Source organism: Amblyomma mixtum, chromosome 9 (genome assembly GCF_055824585.1).
Source record: "Amblyomma mixtum isolate Tamu chromosome 9, ASM5582458v1, whole genome shotgun sequence".
Taxonomy (NCBI): Eukaryota; Metazoa; Arthropoda; class Arachnida; order Ixodida; family Ixodidae; genus Amblyomma; species Amblyomma mixtum.
In genome coordinates this window covers 88,897,305-88,922,772 of record NC_143020.1, presented here as the reverse complement: position 1 = coordinate 88,922,772, position 25,468 = coordinate 88,897,305, and the positions used below count along the sequence as shown (strand labels likewise).

Below are 25,468 nucleotides of genomic sequence, written 5' to 3'. Positions count from 1 at the left end.
TACTGCACTCTTCTTTTAGCAAGCCGCTCTTCTTTCTGTGTTCCGGCATTTCTTCCGCACGGCGTTTTCTTCTCTTGTGATTATATCGCTCCGCTCTACTCATAAATTCTTCTTCGGCATTAAGTGAAATTAATTCATTAATTATTTAAAATAATTAATCGAATAAATTAAATCATTGAACTAATTAATTGAACTAATTAAATCAAATAATAAATCCCCTCCTAGCGAGCGCCCTAACGCGGCGGTCCGAGGAGGCCGTCACGTGGTAGCCGCCTCGCCGAGCGAAGGAACGACTACGGCCGAAGAGAGGAGTTGGGGCCCCTGCTCTCCTGTGGTCGTGACGTCACGCTGTCACGTGGTCGTGCGCCGCAGCTGCGCCGGAGCGAAGGAACGACCTCCACCGACGGCAGAAAAGTGCTAGCAGTATTGCTTTAGCAATAAAATACTTTTGTATAGAATTTTTGGGTATTTTTCATTACACAGCCTCACTGCTTTAAGTGAACTCCTGTTTTAAAGATATCTACTGAGGCTTAAAAGAAGCCCGACATTATCAGATCACTCTATTGACAATTTAAGCCTAATTAAGGTATTTTGGCTTGTTTTGTTTTTTCTTCCTGCTACATGTTCACTGTTCTTGCTGGCTTCGTAGAGTGCACATACAAAAGAAAAAAAGCAGTCGCCACATGTTGAAACACTTTATTTTCGTTTATTTGCCCCAGCATCGCATACGCGATGTTTGAGAAGCATTTAAACACATTTGCCCGTAAACAAACAAAGTAAGCGCTTGACAACTACGTACATATGCATGCATCACATGTTTTCGATAGCATCGTTTTGAATCTTTAGCCCACGCTAAGTTCACTTTCCACAGTTTCGAGTAGACCACTTGTTGCTTGTTTTAAACATGGCATGTCAGCAAAACGCATACTTCTTTTCCAAGCGGCAGCATCAGCGCGTTGATTCCACAGTGCTTTCGATGACCGAAAACGCTGAATTCCTATAGGTAACCCAGGAATTGACCTTGGTTTTATAAACTTCGACCCTGCCAGTATCGCAACCACAGCTGCAGCGCATGAGAAATTTATGAAATAAATCGTCAATTCCTTTTTGTGCGCGTGGACTACGTATATGTGAGCTGCTTCGACAGCAAGAACGCAAAGCAAATAATAAATCTACAAATGTTACATGTTGATTGCAATGAGCACGTAGTGACAGAAGTGTTCTTTCCTCTAATTTTTTAACAATGTGTGTGTGTAAACCGTAAATGTAAATGAGAATTTGGTACACGCCAGCTTGCAAATTCGCTTCAATAAGAGATGACTGTTTTTAGGGGCACAGAAATTAGACGGTTTGCCGTGACGAAAACGTCACGCCTGTCTACAAAGTACAAGGATCATGGTGTCCTTTCGTTACATAGATAAACAGTCAGTGAAGTCCAGTACTGCAATGGGTACAAGAACAGCACACTAGAGACATTTTATATAACGCAGTTGGTGACTAATCAGGGAGCAATGACTATTCAAAATTTCTAGTGAGCAACACAATTCGCTAAAGCAACAATGATCTCACCTACTTAACCGTCTTATAAGCCTCTGAAATGAACACACCTTTTGTTGCTATCACCGTACCCTTCCTCAGCATTAGGTTCTACTAGTAACACGTTTACAATTTCAGTTAGAGTCGCTACTTTCAGGGTGCTCCGGGCGTGCGGAAAGCGCGAACATAAACACGGACAGCTCATATGTACATACACGAGGGAGAGGGTGCAACCATAAATGGAGCAGCTCTTTCCGAATAATCTTCGCTAGTTGCCGACATCCTATTTGAAATCTCGCACTGCCATCCGCTTTCCTTGTGTTTGTTGTCGCATTGCAAAATGGACAACTGCCGCTTGCGTTGACGTCATATCCGGAAGCATGGGTTAGAGAGGAAGTACACGAAATCCAAATGTCACCACATACACACACACATAAATAAACACCGAAAGGGAGGAGGTGTCTCCAGTTGCGTTTACGGGTGACGACACCTTTGCTTGCCCCTTTCTGATTGGGCGATAGTGATTGTCCGTGACAGTAGCGTACAGAGGCGGCAATGCCAGCAGAAGAACGCGTTTGGCGGGAGAGGCTATGAAGGTTGTGCTATGGAAGGTCCACTACAAATACTTCGCGATGGTTGAGGGTGAGCGGAGGCTGGGACCTTTGAAATTAAAATACAAACAAGGCTAAAAAAAGCTATCTAAAAAAAGGCTTAAAGACGCCATCGGTGCGATGGCGTTCGCGTAACTGATATTGCTTTCAATATCAGGTCAAGCAGCTTTTACACAATTTTGCATAAAAACTATTTCTTAATCTTATATTAAAGACAATGTCTTTTAGACAAATAAACCATTCCTTAACTACTCATTTGATTGTAAATAGCATTTCTTGCGGATGAACTGCGAAGCAAGTTCAAATGCTGCGAAGCTCGCGTGATAGTCAGACGCGCCGATTTACATAAATTTTCTCGTGAATTTCCATAGTAGAAGAGCTTAGACATAAATGACTGCCATGGCTTACTGGTAAACTTTTAGTAGTTGAGCGTTATCAGTACTCAGCTGCGTAGCCTAATAAAGCAAAACGAAAGAATATTTCTGATTAGACTACAGTATCTGAAAAAAATGCTTATTTACTTGTTGAAAACGTTTTGAAAACGTCCAAAGGACCTTTATAACTTTTTCATGTGGAACGCTTTACATCAGCATTTTTTCCAGACTTTTACTTGACATGTACTGTTTTCTTTATGCATGCTGATAGTCTAGTTGCGATTGTATGGAACGTAGTAAATTGTAGAGTACCCGCTGTTAGCTGAAAGTTGTGCAGTCCTGCTAGACGGGAGTATTTGTTCACAAAAGTATCATGCTCTGAAAGTCTACGCAACACATGAAAGATTTCCGGGCTGATTGTCCTTATTTGTCAGGGATATAATTACAAATAAAATGTGAACAGAAAGATCATTATAGGAGTAACAAATTCGAGACGCGAATTGTCTGTGTCCAGTAAACAAGAAAACGCCAATTTCCATAAAAAGTGCGTTTAAGGTCAGAACGAGTCGAAAAATACAGTTTTCAGAACAAGAAATTTCCATGCCTCCGGATACAACGTCAGAAAAACGTAAGCAAACGTCACATTTGCCTTTTTAGGTTGTTCAAGTTAAAGCATTGGATTAACAGCTATTGTTAAATAAGCGTTGAGGATCAAGTGACCTGAGGAAAAATACACTTGCGAACAAACGCGCCAAAAGGTAGTGACCGTGTCCGGAAAAAATTACAGCGAGCTTTTTAAACAAAATTTGTATCATGCAAAAAATTTTAGTTCAGATTAATTTCCGTTACCACAGCATAAAATACATCCACTAATTCAAATACACATCTTAATCACTCTATGCACAAGGAAATACAGGTTATTAGGAAAATATTTTCCATTACGATGCGTCAGTATGGTAGACTATCACCCGATACTTGATAACCTTTTTAGTGATTTGAAGCAACTGGCGAAATATTTAACATTGAAGCATAAATAACATCTTTTATAAATTGTGCTTGCACCTTCCACAATATCACATGGCAGCTGAATTTTAGTGCAGAAATTCTACACACGGTGGTTGCATTTACTGTACAAAAATACGTAGAAGCAATGCTGCCTGAAGACCCTGAACAAGGGTGTACAGTTCGCGCAGATTTCGTCACATATATATGCTGCTTTCTATCATCAACAAGGAAGTTCCGTTGCCTGATCAGGTATGCCTGCTTCCAACTTAAATTTGAGGTCATTAAATGAAAACATTTATTTTGGCCTGCATTGTACAAACTCTAATACGAGATGTAAGCGGAAAACACTATGATGTAAAACAACCCAAACTGAAATACCACAGAGGTAAAATATGCAAGCATTCACCCTTATATAGGTGGAAAAAGTTTCTAGGCGTCATGTATAATAACTTAGCAATAATGGCTTACTCTGGAACTACGGCACTTAAAATGTAAGTTTGTTGTTCTAGCGCTGCTGTGTAATACGAAAATGATAAAAAAGGCGTTCCTGTGATTGTTTACTTGAGGAGATACTGTCAGCGCGCTCATAGCAAACCACAATATATTGCACCAATTGAAATTTCACAGAGAGTTAAGTTTATTCTCGTAACTATGCCCCCGTTAATAGTATTCCGTTAGCAACCGCTGTCAATTCGAGCAATTTTTGTACCACGTAGATATACAATTCAATTCATACCGGGTGATTTTTGAACATTTTCAGATTTTTATTCCGAAACAGCGAGAGATATGTCGATACGGTCTGTGAAATGTAGGGGAAGGTGGATCTTCTGTATGATTTAGAGCTCAGAATTAAGATAATCAATTAGTAGTCAGGCTCTCTTTATTACATTTCATAGGGCAAGGTTATACAGCGAAATGCAAGGCCGTCTATACCAAATGTGAATCCAGTTCGTAAATTTTCTTAATCGACAATGTACTTCGAAATACCTAACGGCAAAAATAGTCTTTTGAAATTTCGCTGACTTGTTTTTCTCGCATTACATATAATGAAATGTCGCTCCTGCGCATGGTATCTTTGTCTAAATGGATTTAACTAAATCTACATGATCAAACACACAACCGGTGTCTGTATTTGATGCATAAGAAATGCTAGCTGAGCCATTTTATAAACATGCATAGCGGGAATGAGTAGTCGACGGGATTGAAATGGTTTTGTTTGACGTTCGATAATTCGAACCACATTCCTAATTAATAAAATTAAAAAAGGCACACCGTCGGTGTTGACGGCCTCTGATTTCGCAGCATCACCTTGCGGCCTGTAATCCAAACTAAAAACGTTTATTATTCAAGTTTAGTGAATAATTCGCTTAATTATTGATCCAAGTCAGGTATTATTCATTTAGCCGTATAATCAATATACCCAAACCGCACCGATGTGTCACTCACAGTTCTTAAAATAAAAATGGGTAAATGTTAAAGATATCATTCTGTATGCTTTGAAATATATTGCGTAAAGCACGTGTCATTAGTGTTTCTGTGCTGGTGCACTCAGCCAATAAAGTATTGAAACGTCTTCCAGAAGCGTAGAAAGAGGTTTTAGAATTGAGAATAACTAAAGGCGTTAGAATTTTATGGTATCAAGATTTAAGTATTAAATATTCACAATGTGAAATCAATCCGCATAGTCAGGATAGACGATTTCTTTTCAAGCTGCCTAAAGATGCAGTAAATTCCCAGCTCTGTCTAGTTAGTTGCACGTGAGATAAAGTTTTTGTTAACAAGAGACAACCAGTCTGTATTGGCTGAATCTTTGTGGAACGAGAAAGTACAGACAAGGCCAGTGAGTCACAGCTTAGAATTTTAGGAGCTCTGGAAAAAGAAAAAAAGTATTGTGCTCTCTGCATCAGTTTTCACTACATACAAGTGTTTCGGCTTTAGCTCTGTCAGTGCGTTCGTTTAGTATACCGTGAAAACGATGGAATGTATTATACCAGAAGGGGACAGTGCTTGCTGAAATTGTTATACATTTGTAAACGGCATTTACAAAACGTTCTTTTGAACGATGTGTTACAAAGTCGCAACAGCTGTATACACAGAGTTGATACTGCGGTTAAAAAAAGAACAGAGTACATAAAATTCCTATCATGCATCGAAGTGGTATCCAGCAGAGCTTGCAGATTTCTAACGGATCCTTAGTTCTCACACTTACTTGGCTGCTTTAAACAATTCTGAAGAAAAGTAGCCATTACAGACGCTTTCAGCACGTCAAAGCATGAAGCTTCCCAAGTGGATGACATATACGCTGTTACGCCTGCAATAGGTGCTCAAATTTGTCAAGAAGACAGCAAGTCCCATTCGTGTTCACTGACAAGAATATTTGGCGCGTTCAAATTTGACGGTCATACATTTGTACAAGGAAAGTCATTCAGCCGCCAACAAGCACAAAAACTGGAACAAGAAAAAAAAAACGAGAAACAGACAAATCTTATAATGCAGAGAAAAATTGTGCACTGATTCACAAGTGAGCGTCCGATTGGTATCTGACGTACGGCTGTCAGCTTCCGCACTTGGAATTTTGTTGCTGCTTTTCATCCGCACGACCTTTCATACCGGTCCTTATACGAGTATAAGAGGCAGGTCCAGAACACGCATTGCAAAAGCGAATTTTTTTCCTTCCTCGTGTAAGAGCGTGTAAGAGTAACTTCGTCAAGTACCAGGCATATCAATTTTTGTGAGTAGGCAACAGCCCATTCCGTCAAGATACATACAAAAAGGAACATACTGCCGAAGATATCAAGGAAAGCAACTGCACTACTGCAAAAATAAATGCCGTCCATTGAATTTAGCATAGCGCATACCCCTGCCGCTACCGCTTACCGCCCACCGTGCCCCACACTGCGCATGTGCTGATTGGTCTCCACGCGGCAGGCTAGCACGATGTTGGCGGGAACGTGGCGCCATCTAGGGTCCTCAGGGGGATCTACGCATGGGCTGTGGCGGCTTGCGGTACGTGCTATGCTAAAGGTATCTATTATGGTTGCCTGTCCCGTCGGCGGAAGAGGTAGAGGCAACTGCAGTCAGTTTCTCACATGTGTCTTTTTAACAGGTCAGGTCAGACTTAATCCAATAACACAAACAAGAAGCAGGTAGAGTTACCGCTGATTTGAACCCATGGGTATGACTGAATGGAGACAATAGAAAAGAGCTGGAGTTGCAGTTAGTATTCTTTCTGCGTTTTTCTGTCCATCCTCGCTAATTGGACGCTGTATCTCAGCTTCAAGCGAAAAATGACTATCTATCATATTACTACAGAATAAAGCCCACATTAGGGAATTACCGACTTGCGTTCTGCACGGGCATCAGAGCTCGCGGACATAACGTTCACAAGGGCTAATAGTGCTAACTGGATCTCAATACAAGGAAAAAAAAAAAATCCGGAACTTGCACTGTGGATGCTCTCACAACAACGACGACAGGACAGGCCAGAGAGATTCTATTTTTGCCGGCACAATGCCTTCCCACTTAGGATCAGCGAGAACGTTCGCGAACAAAAAGCATTTTTCTTTGCTGAAACAGGGACAACAGACTAAGTCCATCCTGGGCAGGACACTATTTTCTGTCTGCTGCCGCTGCAGACAAGAGGATTCGACGGATTACGAAAGAGAGAGAAAGGGAAAGAAAAGAATAAAAAAAAGATGGGTTGGAGCCGCCTCGTTGGAGTGCCTCGGAAGGCCGGACAGGATGGAGGAAGGAGTGAGGATGTCTGTGGCAGCCGGGGCGTTAATCCATGAATCCGGTGGCGACCAGCTTGTCGAGGAAAAACTTGACGTCGGCCAGCTCCGAGTCCCGGATTCCCAGCGAGCGTAGCAGACTGATGTCCCCGCTCTCGACCGCCATGAAGACGCTGCGGAGGTGCTCCAGGTCTGAACGCATCAGGTGCAACGCCTTGCCGAAGTCTTCCAGCGTCTCACCCTCTGCGAGGAAGCAAAGACGGAAGACACAAGTGACGGCGTTGTTGCTTGTGGCTATTATCATCACTGACATGGCAAAACATTCGAGCACATAACAATTGCGACAGAAAGAATGCCAGTAGCCGGCTCCTTTTGGCACAGTACTCCCAAATACCAAACGCTTGAGTACAGAAGAGAAAGTTAACAAGAGGGGACACCATCCTCTTGCCGTGCACTCAGATTAATATTGACAGTACTGGTGTACCTCGGAAATCCTGTTTGCAATAAGATAAAATAGTACAACTAATTTAACAGGCATTACAATCAGGAACCGCAGTCAGACATGAGGAATGGGAGGAAACAAAGAGCGGTGAACTTTTTACTGCTTTAGCACTAGTAGGCGCATTTTCGGGCATACGCACGTACGTACAGTCTTTGCCAAAAGTAATCAGGCTACACGGCTTGGTTCTCAGACGTATATTAATGCTATTACGCCAACCCTCAAGCTCTACATCTCTGTATGGTAAGGAGAACCCCTGTCCTCACTTTCAAAGAACTTTTTGATCTTTAGGGAAGCCGGAAGAGCCCTACTATGCGAATGAGCTGCAAATTATGCAGCCTAATAACTTTTGGCAAAGACTGTACGTGTCTGAAGCCTGCTTTGTTGCAGGCGGCACACCTGCCCATCGGCTTGTGGGCAATATGCCAGGTTTGTATACCTGGCAGGCTTTCGCCTGGGTGAAGGCCTCGGTGGAGGGTAAACCTGGGTGAAAGCCTTAAAGGAGATGCCTTCAGTGTGAAAACCTTTAGTTCTAAAGCCTTTGTGGTAAATGCGTTTAGTTAAATTACCTTTAGGCTAAAGGCCTTCTGGTCAAATGCCTTTAGCACGTTAAGAACTTGCTACTGCTAGTGCGGCAGCAGCTAATGCAACAGCACTATGTTCCGAGCTTGGCTATAATAAACCGTCTGCTATTTACCTTTTTGGGGAAGGTGAATGTTTGGAAGCAGTCCTTCAAATCTTCAAAATGGCAGCGAAAGAATGGTATTAATGATAATAATGATGGTATACTATCTGGTTTTGGTGATTACCGTGCTCGAAAAGCAGACCTTATAATAACGCTTAAAATAATAGTTTGTTTCTGTTATTGACTCCCTCGTTACTTATCTACGGAACGACGTAACATCTGCATTCATCGGGAAAAACCATGCTGCAATTGTTACCTCACCACGTTGACTACCAACTACCGTCGCAAGAAGCTGAGTGCCATTCACCACACTGATTAAGCAAAGTTAAAAGATAAAGCACCGAATTGAAAATTTACTATCCGCTTTCTGACGTAAGTCTTCGATCGAAGCTTGATGCTTAATGCACTTTAATACCTCTCAGAAAAGCATCACGTGCCCAACCAGTAGGTCCCTGTCTAGTGCTCGAAACATGTTCATATTCCATCGCTTTAGGCCCAATAAGTTTGTCGCCACAAAAAATGGTTTCTGGACAACAGTGGCGGGAATGTAGCTCTATAGAACAGCAAATTGAAAGAAGCCGTCCTTTACCTACGCACAACGCAGCGAGCGCTGTTTATTCTAAACGCCCTAGAGGACGGTACTCTAAAGTACACAATAGAAATGATGTTTGGGGGAGATTGGTACAAACAATATTTTTTCTTTAACCCCCGTGGAACATTGCAGAAACTGGCACCTGGTTGAACGCTGTAGAGCCTTTGTGGAACTGAAGAGTGCCGACAGATGGCACGCGAGTACATAGAACCCTGACTGCATGCCCCAAGGCACTGTTGCTCGTAGTGCTGCTATGTGCATAGAAATCACTAATGCCTAAGCAATTTTACAGGGATCGAAGGCGGTTGGTTGGTGCTGCTTCTGGACAGTGGGAGCTTCAATCTCCGATGCTACAGATAAACTAATACAAAGAGATACACGGGCATTTTTGCCTTGTGACGCTTGTACTTCAGTAAAACGGCGAGTTGAGCGAGTTGGTACATACTTGAAATAAACAGCGCGGCAACACGGACAAGAGAGATTACGGGACAGGCGCTTGTACTCCTTTTGGAATATAAACCCCAACCCTTGCTCATTTTACATGGAAAGCAGCAGCAGTGCCACAATGATTAAATGTCAGCGTCTGCCTGTCTGTGGCCTCTGAGAATAACAAACACCTCCATTCTCCAAAAGCTCCACCCATGAACCACCTCTCTACCTCGCAGCCCTCAACCTCCACTCTCAATTCACCTCCTCACCCCTCCCACCTTAACCCTCCAGAGGCGCCATCCAACAAACTCTATGAGCGCGGAAGCTCCGCCTACCACCTACTCACCGACCACCATCCTTCACAAGGCCTCCGCCCACTAGAAGCCTACGCAAGAGCGGATTGAAAACGCGACGGCGAAATCTCGTTCGAAGATGCAGTGCGAAAACCAGCTGTGCTCAAGAAGCACTACCCACCATCTACTTCCCCAGTCCACCCCCAAAATAGGGGTCTGTTCACTTACTCATTGTCACCTCCGACCTACCTCCACCGTCCAGAAGCGCAACCCACCACTTGACCACCCACCTCCGACCAACCTCCTCCTCCAGAAAAACTACACTGTGTGCGTGTGTGTGTGTGTGTGTGTGTGACTTGAAGTAAAGGGATTCATTAGAGCAGAAACAGCAAACTAATAATCGAGGGTAAATCCAAATGCTTTCGCACAATTTTACATCACGCTATCTGATCGTCCTTTAAAATTGTTTCATTCGAATGACGTCAAACCCTTTCAGCCGGACGTATTGACACAACAAAACCACGGTGCTTGGGAGGGGCATAAACACAAACGAAGACAGTCGGTGTATTGCTTGTCATAGCCATAAGTTATTCTCTTTTTCAATCGCGTCCCTTTACTAACCCCAGCGAAGATGTTTGTCGAAGATTGGAGTAAAGATTGTTTCGAAAAGTCCAATCATTTTCTGGGGCCTTCAGGAGACTGACCGCTGAAGCCTTCGAAGACCGCCTTGGGGAAGAAGACACCTGTGCCTCGAGCGGTGCAACAAAATATAGAATTGTATAAAGCCCATGTACTTCCGTATAAAGTTAGCAGTCCGATATTTGCTGAAGTGCTCCTGTTATTTATGGCGTTTTGAAAATTGATACTCCTTTTTTGAAAAATCAATACTAGGGCGCTTAGAATTTTACTTGAAAGGCCACGATACCAAAGTGAAGCGAATCTAGATTGATCTGAAAATGCGGTGCTCTTGCTAAGATCGGCCACAAGGCTTCAATTTCGGCGTTCAGCCGCCAATACAAGTCTTTTTTTTTGGGAGGGGGGGGGGGGGGGGGGGCAATACAGCCGCCGATACAAGACTCAATACACCTTTGTGGACTGCCTTCAGTTTTCTTTAGCCGGGCTGGCAAGGACAATGCGCAAGGCTGTAAGAAATCTCAGGGAGCCAGAGGCAAAAATAAAAAAAGAGGAAATGGGAGCCACCGGGTAGAAGAAAACATTACTGGATCTGGCTTGTTTATATTTGCGATTGATAAAAACAGAGTCCCGATTGTCTGATTCACTTGAAAGAACACAACTGCCGGCCAGAGGATTCAGTTTGTTTTGTTTTCAAAAGAGGCAGCTCTCATGGCGATTGTCCGTGTGGTAAGGCATGTGCTCAGAGTTGTACCTTCCAATTCTATGTTCTGTGAGTGTTTTTTTTTTCTCGAGTAACCTAAATGTCACTCAGGCGTATTTTCTGGAGGAAATCGGGACAGCCTTTTTTTCTGCTTCCCTATTGTGGAAAGGACACTCGTTCCTTGCAATGGAATGCGTGTAACCGGCATTGAGGTTCAGGCTGCTTTTGAGAATTCGGTATGCCGATGTTGTCGCATGGTCTAGGTAGCGTTTTTGTTTGGTCATTTACATCGGCGGAAAAAAAAAAGTCGAGAGGACGAACTCATAGTTTCCTGCGAAGGAATAACTTTTCTAAGCTCTGCAGGGATCTGTCCGGGAACCAAGAAATAGAATCGAAAAAAAATTGGCTTGGTTTTTCTTTTCCTGGGGCGCCACAACCAGGCGAATTCTTCGTTTGATCTACTCGCAGCCAAAAGGTCTATTTGCTTTGACATACTTTCCCTGTGACGCACAACAAAGAGGTCGTTTTGTGGTTGGTGGTCTGGGTTTAACTGCTAGAGAATGCGAGCTTAAAGTCACAAAGACAACGAGGTAAACATAAGCAAGAAACAAAGACATCTACGTGTCCAGCTTCCATATTCCTCTCTATCTTGAAAAGGGGGTCGATAGATTTTCTATATACTTCTTATAAACTCTATAACCTTTCAATGAATAATGACTTCTGTCTATTCATAATATACATACTGTCTGTAGACATAAGTTTTCTAAACGTGTATAGCCATAAACCAATAGAATGTGTGTAGAGTGTCTATAGAAGAAAGTGTACTGAAAGGCTACGGCCATAAATTTATAGATTACCTATAAACCTTACTGACAAAAGTCAATAGACAGCCTACAGACTCTCTGAAGAAATTTTTGCAATGGTTTTTTTCCTGTAACAAACAAAACCGCCAAACATACAGCGCTTGCTGATTTCTCCACGTAATAGGGCCTTTTTATTTGAATAACGAACAGCTTCCAGTGTGGCAAGGGATAATTTTCAGTGATTGGCGCTCCCTGCGTTGTGTTTTCCCACAAGTTTCCACATCGTCGGTATCTTGATGCAGTTTACTCACTTTTCATGATCATGAAATTACGCTTGCGGCACGAAAAAGCCTTTGCGGTAAACAAGGATGCTCAAACAAGATAGTTTTTTATCTTACTTCAACACGATGTGAAACCGCAGTCTAGGTTTTACGGAGCGGGGGATAATTAACTGCCGACCTTCTAAATGGACTTTAGTTAAGGACGCGCTGAAAAAAAAGCAGTAAGATGCTAATTTCTAGTTAAAGTCCGTATTACCCTCTTATTCTGACCATGTCGTGATGATGTGAGGGCCGCAGGATCGTTGATATGTGAAAAGAATCTTTCTCTAAAGGCCCCAGGAGCTGCTGTTACTTACCGATTAGCAGTTATGCAATGCGATCAGAGCCGCTGTGCTTGAACAATAAATAGCGAACACTCTGTTCTTTTTTTCTTTTGTTTGTGCGCGCGCCTGCTTTCGGTTTTATGAACAGTGTTACTCGCGGGTATTGTTCGCTGTTTAATCATCTAAAAGCTCCGCGTTCATACATTGTTTACAACAGCCCTACGGCGCTTAAACAAATACATACGGGGGAAGTACCATAATAAAAAATAAAACCACGACGAACACACGAACAGGCGCTTCTATGATTTGTTTCACTGCTACACGAGTCAAAATTTTGAGCGCATTTAAGTATTTACAAAGTCGAAGGGATTTTTCGATTTTACTTTTAAGTTATTTCTGAAGAGCGCTAAGAAATGTGCCTTTGTGTGCTCAAGGCCGTCTTTGAACGAGCTTCTCCGTCATTTTATTTCGTGGCGAAATTAAAGAGACACGATGGAACCGAAAACCTCGCTTCCCAGCCAAAGGACTGCTTTGCAAAATTCAGTACGCGTATCTTGCAAAGGACTGTTGCTATCTGCGATCCCGCAGTCGTCAAACACACATAAAAGATACTGCTATCTTCGCCTTATTTCTTTGAGCTTGAGAGGAAAACGAAAAAAAAAATAGTTTCTTGGCGCCTCGGAAACTTCTGTGGGGAGGACATAATACGCTCGCGCGTCCGATCTCGTATTGCGGCCAGCTCGGAATTAAGATTAACGAGATTTCTGGCTCCCGCCCACTTAGGGGATCTGCCGTCGGAACTTATTTTTCCATATCGTGTCCATGGGCGACGCGTTGGCGCTTGCCCGATCTGGCCTCGTCGGCAACGATTCGCAGACCCTTCCTTCCGTCTTCCCTCGACAACTCATTCTTTCCTTCCCTTAGAGGCAAACGAGGCTACCTTCTCATACTTTCTATTTCCTTCGTTGCGAGGTTGATGTCCGCCATCTCGTGGTATATAAGCTTGGTGGGCTGCAGACTGGCGTCCCTGCTGGCAGATTGTGAAAACGCTGATTGCGAAAAAGTTTGAAAAGCAAGAAAGAAAACCTGGTGGGATCATTGATGACCTTGCCAAAAATTTCAAGGATTACAGAAGCATCACGACTGCTAAATCTTCGATGTACAGCATTAAAAGAGCAATATTAAATTTTTGTCGAGATTTTTGTTTTCATTCAATCATGATCACCACTAGGCTGTTGCTCATAAAACCGTTACTTTGGTATCCTCTCGTTGCCGATGAAGGTAGCTTCTCGTTTCTTAATACAGCAGCATTCCCTTTGGCATCTGCGCTCTTGGCGAAAAAAGGTATTCTTCATTCTAGATGTCGAAACAGATGCAGCTACAATCATCTTTCACTGATCCGTACAAACAATTTATCGAGTAAATTTGAGGGGAACCCAAAACTAAACATTTGTGCGATACTAACTTGTTTTTTTTTTCATCAGTCTGAGCCAAGTTTAGGCGTTCTTTCTGCTGGTACAACTGTGCCATAGTATACCTACGCTAAGGTAAAAGCTTGGGCGAGTTTTGTGATTGATCAATTGATCAAAAGAAACGGAGCACAGGAACAGACTTACAAACGGGCGCTGTTTTTACGTCTCTTCCTGTGGTCCGTATCTTTTTTGCGCTGTTTTAAAATGATATACCTAAGCTCTTTTGGAATTCGATAACACCAGTTAAGGAAAAGCCAACGCCGAAAATTTGCGTACTGGCTTTTCAAGGGGTGTGTAAGCGCTGACAGTTTCAATATTTGCGCTGCTCTGCTCTCGAAAACCTATACATGCAAGTTTTGCGGCAGTGTTTAAAGTCAACACCGAATGCTTTGATCGCAAGTACCATTAAGCTCAGTTTAAAACAATAGTTGCTTTTGAACATTAGTTCACTTTATCCACCTTAGCAAATAGCAGCTGAAAATGACGGAGGAGTAGAGGACGAATTGAGCAGGACAATCGTTGTCTAAGCGAACGTTTTTTTCGCGTTTTTTTTTTCAGGATCAACTGGTGCCGATTCGTCCACATTGAAATCTTGGTTCGCTTACCTGAGAGTGCCACGGCTACTTTCTGCACGCCGCCTAGGGGCGCCAGAGCGTCTCGTGCCTTGGCTCCGAACAGCTTCTCCAGGTAATTCGGTCCGTGGTTGCTCAGCAGCGTCTGGAGGAAGTTGGCCGTCTCCTCCACTGGGGGCCGCTTCGCTGCACATAAAAGGCCACAGCCTTCATTAACCATCGTTAGCACCAGTTATCAGCATAATTTTTTAGATATAGATACCCAGGAGAGGGGGGGGGGAGGCAGGGATATTAACCGGAAAGGTATGCCGGTTGGCCACCCTGAATTGGGGAAGGGAATGAGGGGATTAGAGAGGGAAGAGAGAACGAACGGGAAACACAGTCACAATCTGTCAATCAAGGCAGTCTCTCGCAGAAAACAAAACAGTGCCTTGTAAGCCTTCATGGGAGTTGACGTGTAGTGTACGGGTACACGTAGAAAGGGAAGGCTTCCGTAGCACTCCACTTCGGAAAACAGAAAAATTTGTAATATATTTTTTTTATTTCCAACTATGCCAAGGTGCAGGCAGCATTACACAGGGGAATGGTACATACAAGGTACCCGAGTCACGCAGGCTACCGTAAGTGGTAACGCGTGTATGAAAAGAAGAACTGGTTTGGTTTGGTTTGGTTTACGGTGTTTAACGTCCCAAAGCGACTAAGGCTATCAGAGACGCCGTAGTGGAGGGCTTCGGAAATTTCGACCACCTGGGGTTCTTTAACGTGCACTGACATCGCACAGTACACGGGCCTCTAGAATTTCTCTTCCAAAGAAATTCAACCGCCACGGCCGGGATCGAACCCGCGTCTTTCGGGTCAGCAGCCGAGCACCATAACCACTGAGCCACCGCGGCGGCGAAAAGAACAACTAACTACATTCAACTCACACGTCCGAGAATTAGGTCAAAAAGAAACACAGGAAGAAGCCCTTCAGTAAACCAAGAGAAAACTCTGGTGTAAGGAAAACACACTTAGTTCAAAAAGTGAAAAAGGATGAAGATCTAGGAAAATAATTAACATGACCACTGTGATTCGACTGCCGGCACCGGAAGTAAAACTCTTAGAAATGAAAGTGTTATTTTATTCAAACATCTCTTTCTTTACGTTTGGAGCAGGCGCACATGTAAACTGAATGAAAGTAGTTGTGAAACGAGGTTAATGAATGACGTTAGCATAATAATAACTTTGTTTTGATCGTTTAAAAAAGGAAGAAATATCGGCTAAGGCTGTTGCAACAATTATAATGTTTTATCGTTGACGTTCACAAAGGAACGCTGTTTTGAGCAGGAAAACAAGTGCAGAAAATTTAGTTATTTCAGATCGTTTTTCCAGCTGGGCGTGGCTAATTACTCCGAATATCAAAGATTAATTGCGGACGTCTTCTTATAATGCTGCTTTGCGGGAGCTTAGCGGTACTATGAATACATTCTGCCCTTGTTCAAGAACCACTGGGCGTAGCAGAAACCTCAAACTTTCTCTGGTGTAAAGGGTGCAGTTTTCGCTAATTTCTTTCTTTTATGTTTTGTAACCTTCCAGTTTCCTTTACAGAATAAAGCCACGAGGTCTGTTGCTAAGAGCATGTTCCGTGTAGAATGAAAACAAAATAATGCTAAGGCAGAAGTTGAATTTTTTATTGTAGCTAGATAAGGAAACTCCGGGGCGCCACTATCAAAGTGGATTGCAGCTTCTATCTCGTGTGGTGAGACAAAGATTGAGAACTAAACCGACCCCAGGCAATCACTGAGAACCATCTTCCTGATCGAAACTCTATTACCGTCTTGCTCCGGGTTACAAGTGCGGTCGGAATACAGATTTTGCGGGGAAAATGGGAGGGTGGGGGGGTGGGGGGTGGAGTGGGATTGGGGTTGGTTGGATGGTTTCTTTCCCAGTATCGGAGTGCGGAACCCGCTGGCACAGACTCTTTTTCTGGGAAGGGCATGTTCTTCCTCAGAACGCGATAACCTAACAAGCACAACGAGCGCAGGATAAAATGAAATCAGAAATCGTGGGCAGCTGCCGACGAAACCCCTGCATCCAAACGCTATTTTTGACGCTGACCATTACATGACTGTACTCGGAAGGAAACCGAGGCAGAAAAAGAAAGAAAAGGAAATGATGTTACCGCGTCCGGTTTCTTACATTTTTTATCACTTCGAGGCATCTGGAGATCCTGAAAGCGTTATCGACCGCCAACCGCCGCAGTTTTGACAGATTAATGGAAAGGTGGCCGGAAAAAGAGGGTCCGGTGAAGAGGATAAGAGGCGTGGTTTTCTAGAAGTTTCATAGTGGTTACTGCGTTCGCAACAAGTAGTATTTCATGGGAAATGATGAAATGCTTAAGTTTCCCTGCCCTTTCTTATTGCCCGCAAAACCTCAACTAAACTCTTGGTTTGTGCACATCAGCGCGAGTAGGTCATTAAACAGCTGTTTACATGCGCTTGGCCCGAGCCTTATCTTATTGTTAAAGTAAGGAAAAATGGCAGTGACCATAAATCAATTTTGCATAAAAGTTGCTCAGGGTAAATGTAAATTCTTTTCTTGCGAAGAAACAGTAAAGAAAATAGCATTGGCAAGTATTTAATGTAGGCTGACTAGACAAGAGCGCCGTACTTACAAGGCAGGCGTTGAACGGTTCTTCAACGTGCAGTGACATCAAACAGTACACAGACCTCTAGAATTTCACCGTCCTTAATAAGGTCAAGTAAAACTCTAGTTTGGGCGAGTTGGTTCATGATGAAATAAAAACTGGTATGGCGCAAGAAACGGGGACACAGAAGGCACACAAAACACAGGACTGACGCCAACGTTGGCGTCAGTCCTGTGTTTTGTGTGCCTTCTGTGTCCCCGTTTCTTGCGCCATACCAGTTTTTATTTAGTCCTTAATAAGCAGGCGTTAACCGATTTCGTAGGTAAACTTGAATTCTTTATTAACTGCTTTTTGGGGGTTTAACCTCCCAAAGCGACTCAGGCTATGAGGGACACGCCGTAGTGGAGGGTTCCGGAAGTTTCGACCACCTGGGGTTCTTCAACGTGCTCTGACATCGCACAGCACACGGGCCTCTAGAATTTCGCCTAAATCGAAATTCGGCCACCGAGGCAGTGATCGAACCCGCGTCTTTCGGGTCAGCAGCATTGCCACTGAGTCACCGCGGCGGCTTTTTAACAATTATTACAATCCTGTAATTGAATGGCTGCACGACGAAGAGCCAGAACTAGCGCTAGCATAAAGTTAATGAGCTTACACTGAATAGCAATCAATTTGTCCTTTCTGGGCTTTCTGTCGACAAAAATTTAACCGCTTAGAACAAAAAAAAATTACACTACCTTGTCTGTACTCTTTGAGAACAAGTCATCTTGGAACAAAAAGGAGAAAGAAAGAGGGAGTAGTTCATAAATCACTTCCAAACATAAATATGAAGAGCCGGTAGCAGCCTAACAAAATGTACAAAGAATAAAAAAAAGAACAAACAGATTGTCATCTAAGTTGCTCCGGCAAGTAATACAGCCATGGCATGTGACGGAAAACATTCAGAGGCACGTTTAAGGGACGTCCTCACTCAGCCTCGTCTGAGTTACTGCACGTCTAAACTTTCAGAACGGAAGAAAAACTACAGAATAGACTTGGCCTGAACCGCTTCTACGGATGAAAATTTTCCTTTTCGAACGTAGCCCTCAGTGTTTGGAAACCGTATTTGACAGGACATTTGTGGAAGATTTCACTCGACATGAAAGGCTTGCTCAAATATTGACACTTAAGGAAGGGGTTCCTAAGGAGCGACCAGTGATGTCCCAGAACCTATTTTTTCTTTATTTTTCCTGCGACGGAAAGCTTAATGCCCTGAGCGCTCAGTCACGTGATGGTTGCTCTTAAACAATAGTAAAACACTTTTACGTTGAGTATTTTGAAAATCGCGAATGCTTTTTTTTCATGTTCCCTGGTGCCCGAAATACGAATAAGTTATTGTGATTGCCATTACGAGCAGGAACAAGTGAAAAGCACGGCATAACTATTGTGAAAGCCTCAATACTTCTTGAACACTGTGATCGCGAGGAGCACCTCATCGCTCCGTTTCACTGCAAATATATTCCACATTTAACGATACTTCTCTTCGCCACTGAAATCTATTACAGCTCAATTCAATTTAAGGGTGGCTGCCTGAGGTTTCCAGTCGGCAGGTTTTGAGCGAAAACCTCGGAAATCGCAAACGAATTTGCATGTTTTGCATCCTCACAGGTGGAAGCAATGCGCATGGGTTGATCTTAACTGATACCGTCAGCGTCAAATGAAACGCGAACAGATTAACTGTAACGCGAACACTCCAAAGCAAAAATATTCCCACCTGAAGAAGAAATACCGGCGAGGTTCACGAATGCATTCAACCGCGATTTTTGCACCATAGATATGAAAATCAATTGCATTAGTAAGAAGTTTCCCTGCAGTAAAACCTCCTACCTCCGCTCTTCCCGATTCCATTTTCTTATTCTCGTTTTTTCTAACACTGACAACATATCACTTTTTGAAGATTCAACTTGTAAGTCGCTAATTACACTCGGACGAGTTTGTCTGGCTATTTAGGACAAAGCGGTAACAAGGAAAATAGCCGTTTCGAGTTGTTTTCGAGAGCGACTCATCCATCATCGAGGGTAATGCGCGCTCCCTGAATGTTCGCCGAGAACAATGGCCTCTATCACTCTCTGCGAAAGATTCACAGAATTTCGAGAAGAAAATGCGCAGTTTCAGACGCTTTAAAGTGTGGCTTATCCATCGTGACGTTAGATGATCAGCATAATTGATTACCACCAGCACCATGGCAATAATAATAATGATCATCACCGCTAGCCGCTCTCCAAGAACACTCCTCCCAGCAGCACGTAACGTTGAGTCACAGGCGCCTATTTTCAGCGTGCTTGCTTTCTCCACCCCTGTCGTGTCCTCTGCCACCTCTTCGGTCTTTTTTTGTGCGTCATCACACGGTTGTTACCGCCACTAACACTGGAGGGCGCTACCGGCATGCATCACGTTGACGTAATCTAAAGACACCCAACTGCAACTCAGTAGGCAGAAGGAAAAGTAACTCTTGTACCTTGCGTTAGGTGCGTTGTGTGTTAATTTATCCATTTTCTGCCGAACGCCCTGCATCCTGCTGCAGACGGGCTCTGCGGGTACCAAATGCTGTTCAACCTTTCTTTTCAGTTAAAATCATTTCACTCACTAGGAGTGCTGGTAGTGTTGTGCCTTCAACGGTGCCGAACGAGATTTATTGCACGCGGAGTTTAATTTCGAAGAAGAGATGAATGTCTAATGGCTGGACTCTGTATAGGTTGGATAAAAAAATAAGCGATAATTTTAAAGCAATAGCGTTATCATCACCGTTATTGCCACATTACCATGCAGTGAATATCCTCAACGGTTCTGTTCAAACGGGTTACAAACTCCACGTTGTTGTATAGGTCCGCCTGGATACGAGGACCAAAGACGGTTCATTCTCAATCCATTGCCCTATTTCGGACATCACTTCCTTTCCAGTCCATTGGCTGTAGGTGTATACAGACCATTTAGTTACGATATACTAAACATAAGGCGACTCCCTATGCCAGGCACAAAGTTCCCGCCGCAAAAGATGAAAATACAGAAACTGCGGGCATACGCGTCGACGCTGTAAACAACACCTGCGGCTCATCGATTCACCGCAGCCTGAGCAACCTACTGCTACGTGCCCACAGCGCTTGCATGAGTGTCTTTCCTTTTGTTTGTCTCACTTCTTGCCCGGAACGTAGCGGCATAATTAAATAGTAGAGACAGGCTGACGACTCGATGCCAGGCGAGCGTTCTATATGGAAGTCGTCCGTACCCTAGCTTAGCAGGAACTCGAGACGCTGTTCTTGACGCGCGCCTCGCATGGGGCTCGCACTTGCCTGGTCGCCTACGTTACACCGCCCGAAATGCAGAGCAAAGAAGTGTAAATAGCGAGAACGCCGCTTGTTCTGACAACTCCGACAGAATAGGAGCGACCTCATGCGGCGCGCATCGGTGTCTTGGTACCAGAGAGCGGTAAACGGGATTAACGCGATCCCATACTTCTTCCTTCTTGTATCCTTCTACCCGCGCTTCCAGATTCTCTGCCTTCCCCGCCACTTCCCTATTCCGGTAAGAGCTCACCCCGACTGCAAGAAAACAGCAAAAACATCGGCAGCCGTGGAGTACCTCCGAAAGCGAATCCCAAAATGGCGCGCTAACTTGTTTTCCGACCGTTCGCCGCAAGGTTAGCCGCAGGATCTGCGAATCACGCGGCGAGAGAGGTTCCTATCGGTTTTGTTCTTTTCGTTGTTTTTTTCGTTCATCCCATTCTATTTGCCGTTCTCGAGCCGTCGACCGGATAACAGGATTGAAACGAACCCACGTGCTGAGCTGCCTCGTGTGTGATGTGTGGAGCTGAGATTCGGAAGTTTGCGAGCTGTTTGAGACAGTACCGGCGAAAACTTTGTTACACTCGTTCGTCTTCATTTTTTCTATTTTTTTTAAGCTTCAAACCTCTGAGAAAGAGATGATGGGTTAATGCACTCCCGCTATCTTTTCTTTCTTTTTTTCTCTTAATTTCGTTTCTATCGCTCCTAACTTTTTGCCAAAAAGAAAACCTTTGGTTGGTACCAGACACGAAAAAAGCGAAGTTTTAAACCAATCTTCCCGCTGGGCAGTGTTGTACTGTTCGCGGAAGCAAGCACGGATTGAGTTAGACACCATCGTTTTTTTTTGTTTATGTGTTTTTATGCTCGCGGAGCGTAGGCATTGGCTTTACCCTGTTCGCATCCACGCCACGTGCGAGCTGTGTGGGAAGAGTACGGAGTTCGCTTGCAGGCACATTCCCCGTAGTCCAGAACTTTTCCTATTAGGGCTTTCCTGTTTGCCCGCAGTAAGGCGATTTGCCGAGCATCAGTGATGTTTTGTTCACTTCCGCGGCTACCCTTTATGAATTAGGCATGTTGCTTTCGCGATTCCAGCAAGGCTTTTTAACTCAGCTCAAAAGCTCGGTCTCTGAAATCGGAAGATGTCATTTGATGGATAAAAAAAATGACCATCAGTGGCTTCCGGTGAGTTGATGATTGACCATCACTGGTTCCTGGGCACATAGAGAAGACCTCTGTTAAAGGGAGTAAAAAATGCTTACGATCAAAGGGAACTATTACACTTGAAGCTGCCCTAAGAGATGTCTAAGCAGCCAGCGGCATTATCATCATCTTCAACTTGACTACGCCCACAGCAGGGCAAAGGCCTCTACCAGTATCCCCGCAAAGTTCTCAATCTCATCCGCCCACCTAACTTCCTGCCGCCCCCTGCTACGCTTGCCTTCTCTTGGAATACACTACGTTACCCTTAAGGACCAGCGGTCATCTTGCCTTCCCTTTACATGCCCAGCCCAAGCCCATTTCTTCCTGTTGATTTCGACTAGGATGCCATTGACCCGCGTTTGTTCCCTCACCCACTCCACCCACTTGCGATCTCCTAACGTTGCACCTATCATTTTTCTTTCCATAGCTCGCTGCGTTGTCCTTAACTTAAGCTGAACCCTCTTTGTTAGCCTCCACGTTTCGGCCCCATAGGTGAGTACCGGCAAGATACAGTACATCAGCTGTATCTTACCGCTGTAGGCAGGCGCATAAAGCGATTATTTTTGATTATTCACAAAACCCGACTTTGAAGATTCGGACTGCGCGCTAATAGACCACTCGAGTTTACTTTATTGGTGCATTTTAATGGTGATCCGCAGTACTGCCGTGAATCGACGAGAGAGCAAAACATCCATCTCTGCGCCGCAAATCGAAGTCGACTACTGGAACACAGGACGCGCTTTGGGCTGCGCGGGGCGATTTGGGGCGATCGGGTGAGGAGCGAGTTGCTCCTGAATGGCGGTAGGAAATGGGGATGTGAATCCAAATCACCCATGGAAAAGCACTTCTCTCTTCACAGAACAAGCAGATGTTTTCCGGATACACGATACAGGGGCAGATTGACTGAACAGCTCATGCGTCTTCGAACGTATGATTGCTTCCGGAATCTCAGCTCGAGAATAGAGGTGATCTATCTGGACTGGTCCGTGCGGTAGTAGATTGCCACAGACAGCTACCTAAGGCCTCAGACAATCACAGGCTCCCCATACCCAGCAATTCTGGCCAAAGGCATTTTTGAACCAGAAAAATTTTATGACCGAAATGTTTTCATATATTGTAAGATTTCACTATAAGAATCAATATATCCGCAGATCATCCGACGGCATTCTTGTATTTTTTTTTCTATCGAAGGATTTACTATTGTGAAAAGCATTCCCCATTGCTTTTCTATTGCAGTCTTGCTGCTCGATGCGAGTGATGAAAACGTTATAAAAGAAAGATTTTGCTGCATGTCGGAAGAATGGACAATTACCTTTAATATTCCTATACTGGTGCATAACAGGTTTTCGATATTGAAATTTTTTGTCCAAGAATGCACGTGTTTGAGAACCTGGTAGCTGCTTAATCGGTGTTGTCTCAGTACAAATGGCAAGGCGATAAAAAAAAGTCCTGGTTTTCTCGAGAGCTGTCCGACTGCGTGCACGCTTCGGATAGGGTTTCGCGTGTGGCAGGGTTGTTTCCTTGGAATGAATGGCATTGCGACTCATTTCTCGGAACCTGCTTGATAGCACCAGGAAGTCAGTGCATTTCATGTCTCGTGGAAAGTCGAGTCACTATAGCGATGCGTCCTTTCCGTGTTTCATCCGTGGGTTCTGGTCTTATACGGTTGGCTGCTGCAAAACTTCCTTCGTATACCAGTTGGGCAGATATTTCAGTTGTGAATCTACTTACCTGCGGTGCAGAGCCGTGGGTCTTCATCGTAGCCGTCGGGGCAGTCGGGCGCCCCGTCGCACAAGTACTGGATGGAGATGCACACTGTGGTAGACGCCGGACACCGGAACGGCTGTGTCGGGTGGCACCGGTCAGTGTCCACTGCACAAACACAGAGGGAGAAGAGAGCTTGAATTTGGCCCCGAAATCTATCTATGGTTAATTACTTGACATGAAACAATTTTTTTGTAATTTTGAGTGACTACTAGCACACATTATACTGCCGCGAATCTCCATGTAGAAGCAGTCCATGCTGTACGCCTAAAGCCCTATCATGCACACTAAAGGACGCCGTGTTTCCACATTTGGTGTTTATTGTTGCACAATCCGTTTTTCATTGTTTATAGCCGCATTATGTTCTAAAGCATCGAGTCGATGCTTCTTTGAGAGGGAAGTAAAGCTGCGAATCTTTGTAATGTTTTGTAGTGTTTGTTTGTTCATGCTCCAAGGCTGCGGACACGCCGCTTTATCGCTTCGTTTGTGACGCAACACGCCCCTAGATTTATGTAGATTGATCGCATCCAGGCGGAGCTGATTCTACTTTGCGCCAGAATGTTCTAGTAACTTCCCAAGCTTTATCTCGAATGTTCGCTATCAGCTTTAAAGAGAGCACGGCCGGCAGCGGCGGGGATTCTGTTCGACGGCCGCCGAGGGCGCTTGTTGCTACGCCGCCGCCGAGTGATTCAGTTCTTTGCGGGCGCAAGTCAGCCCAAATAAAGAGTTTCGTTTCGAATACGTTCTCGCTGTTTTCCTGTTCGCCGTACTGCAATCACCACTGCGTGACAATACTATACCGGGTGTTTAAAGGAAACTGATCACTAATTTTTATTTATAGGGCTCCAGAGAATAGCAAATTTAAATCTCTGAGACGTACCTTAGAACAATGAAACGGCACTGCTGTAACGTGGGAGCCATTGTATTGAGCGAGTTATATTTTAAGGGTGTTAAGGGAAAAAACTGCTTTGCGTAAACGGTAACTTGTTGCAAAAATTTCAGTCCGATGTTTTTGAAGAGAATAGTGCAACTGCTTAACTGACAGCTTAAGCCTGAGGTCAAGTATTAAAAAAATAGGTAATAATTTGGCTATACCTGAATTAAATGGCTATACCAATTAATAACCTTTGTAGGACAAACACACTACAGTCTAGTCCACAACTCTCAACAACACTCAGTTCTTTTGACTGGGCTTGGACGCTCCGCATTTTGCAGAAACTTGGTGACCGCTAGTTGGGAAACCTTGTCTCTACATCCATCAAATAGTGTTCACGAACAGAAAAGAAATATATAGAGCGATTGAACTACAGAACCGAATATTTTAAGTGCTCTTTTCCAGATCGGTTGAAATGTGGCTGGAGAGGGAGAGAATAAACTTTATTAATATAGAGTAATTATGCGAGTGGTTCACCCAGGTCCGGAAAACCATTGGCGAATACGGCCCCCAAGGCCTGACCAATCAGCTGGTGCTAAAGCTCCGTGTGAGCCAGCTTCGCCTGCCACTGCTCATGGCTGAGTTCCGGTGAACGGTACTCTTTTCATTGCTCGGGGCTGTTCCAAACCATGTGGAGGATGTCTGAAATCTTTCCGCAAGCCAGGCATGCCTTTGTTGGGTATTGCGCAGGCCAAATCTTATTGTGTCGGGCCAAGTTCGGTAGTGTGCGGGCTTGCATGTTCCGCCATGTAATGGCTTCCTGACGAGGGAGGTGTTTGTGACTGGAGCGAGCTACCAAAGCGAGAAAGTATTATCATATTACTCGCTAAAGGTACGATATATTTTTTGCATGGTGTGTAGCTTTTGCGCAACTTAGCATAATTCGCCCACGCGCATGTAATACAGATCTGTTGCTCCTGTGTGCTAATTCAAACTTCATTAAGAAAGCAAACTTTGCACCTTGCGGGTAACTACGTTGTGCAGCACGACACGGGATTCCACAGTTTGCTTCGTGCGTGACTTTTCTTTCTTTGAATAGCTTAACAGAGTTCTGACTGTACGCATCCTGCAACCCCTGTCTT

At 44.1% G+C, this 25,468-nt stretch overlaps 1 protein-coding gene across 1 annotated transcript in view; it reads right to left on the bottom strand.

The window, feature by feature from the left end:
- Nucleotides 1-679: 679 nt before the first annotated feature.
- Nucleotides 680-25,468, bottom strand: part of LOC149330052 (IDLSRF-like peptide) — a 180,535-nt gene continuing 155,746 nt past the window's right edge. Inside the window, exons 2-4 of the mRNA XM_089560772.1 lie at nt 23,420-23,560; nt 14,576-14,728; nt 680-7,500 (exon numbers count right to left, since the gene is read on the bottom strand). Of these exons, the coding sequence (XP_089416898.1) occupies nt 7,307-7,500; nt 14,576-14,728; nt 23,420-23,560 (488 nt within the window). The 3' untranslated portion in view covers nt 680-7,306. The remainder of the gene's footprint in view (nt 7,501-14,575; nt 14,729-23,419; nt 23,561-25,468) is intronic.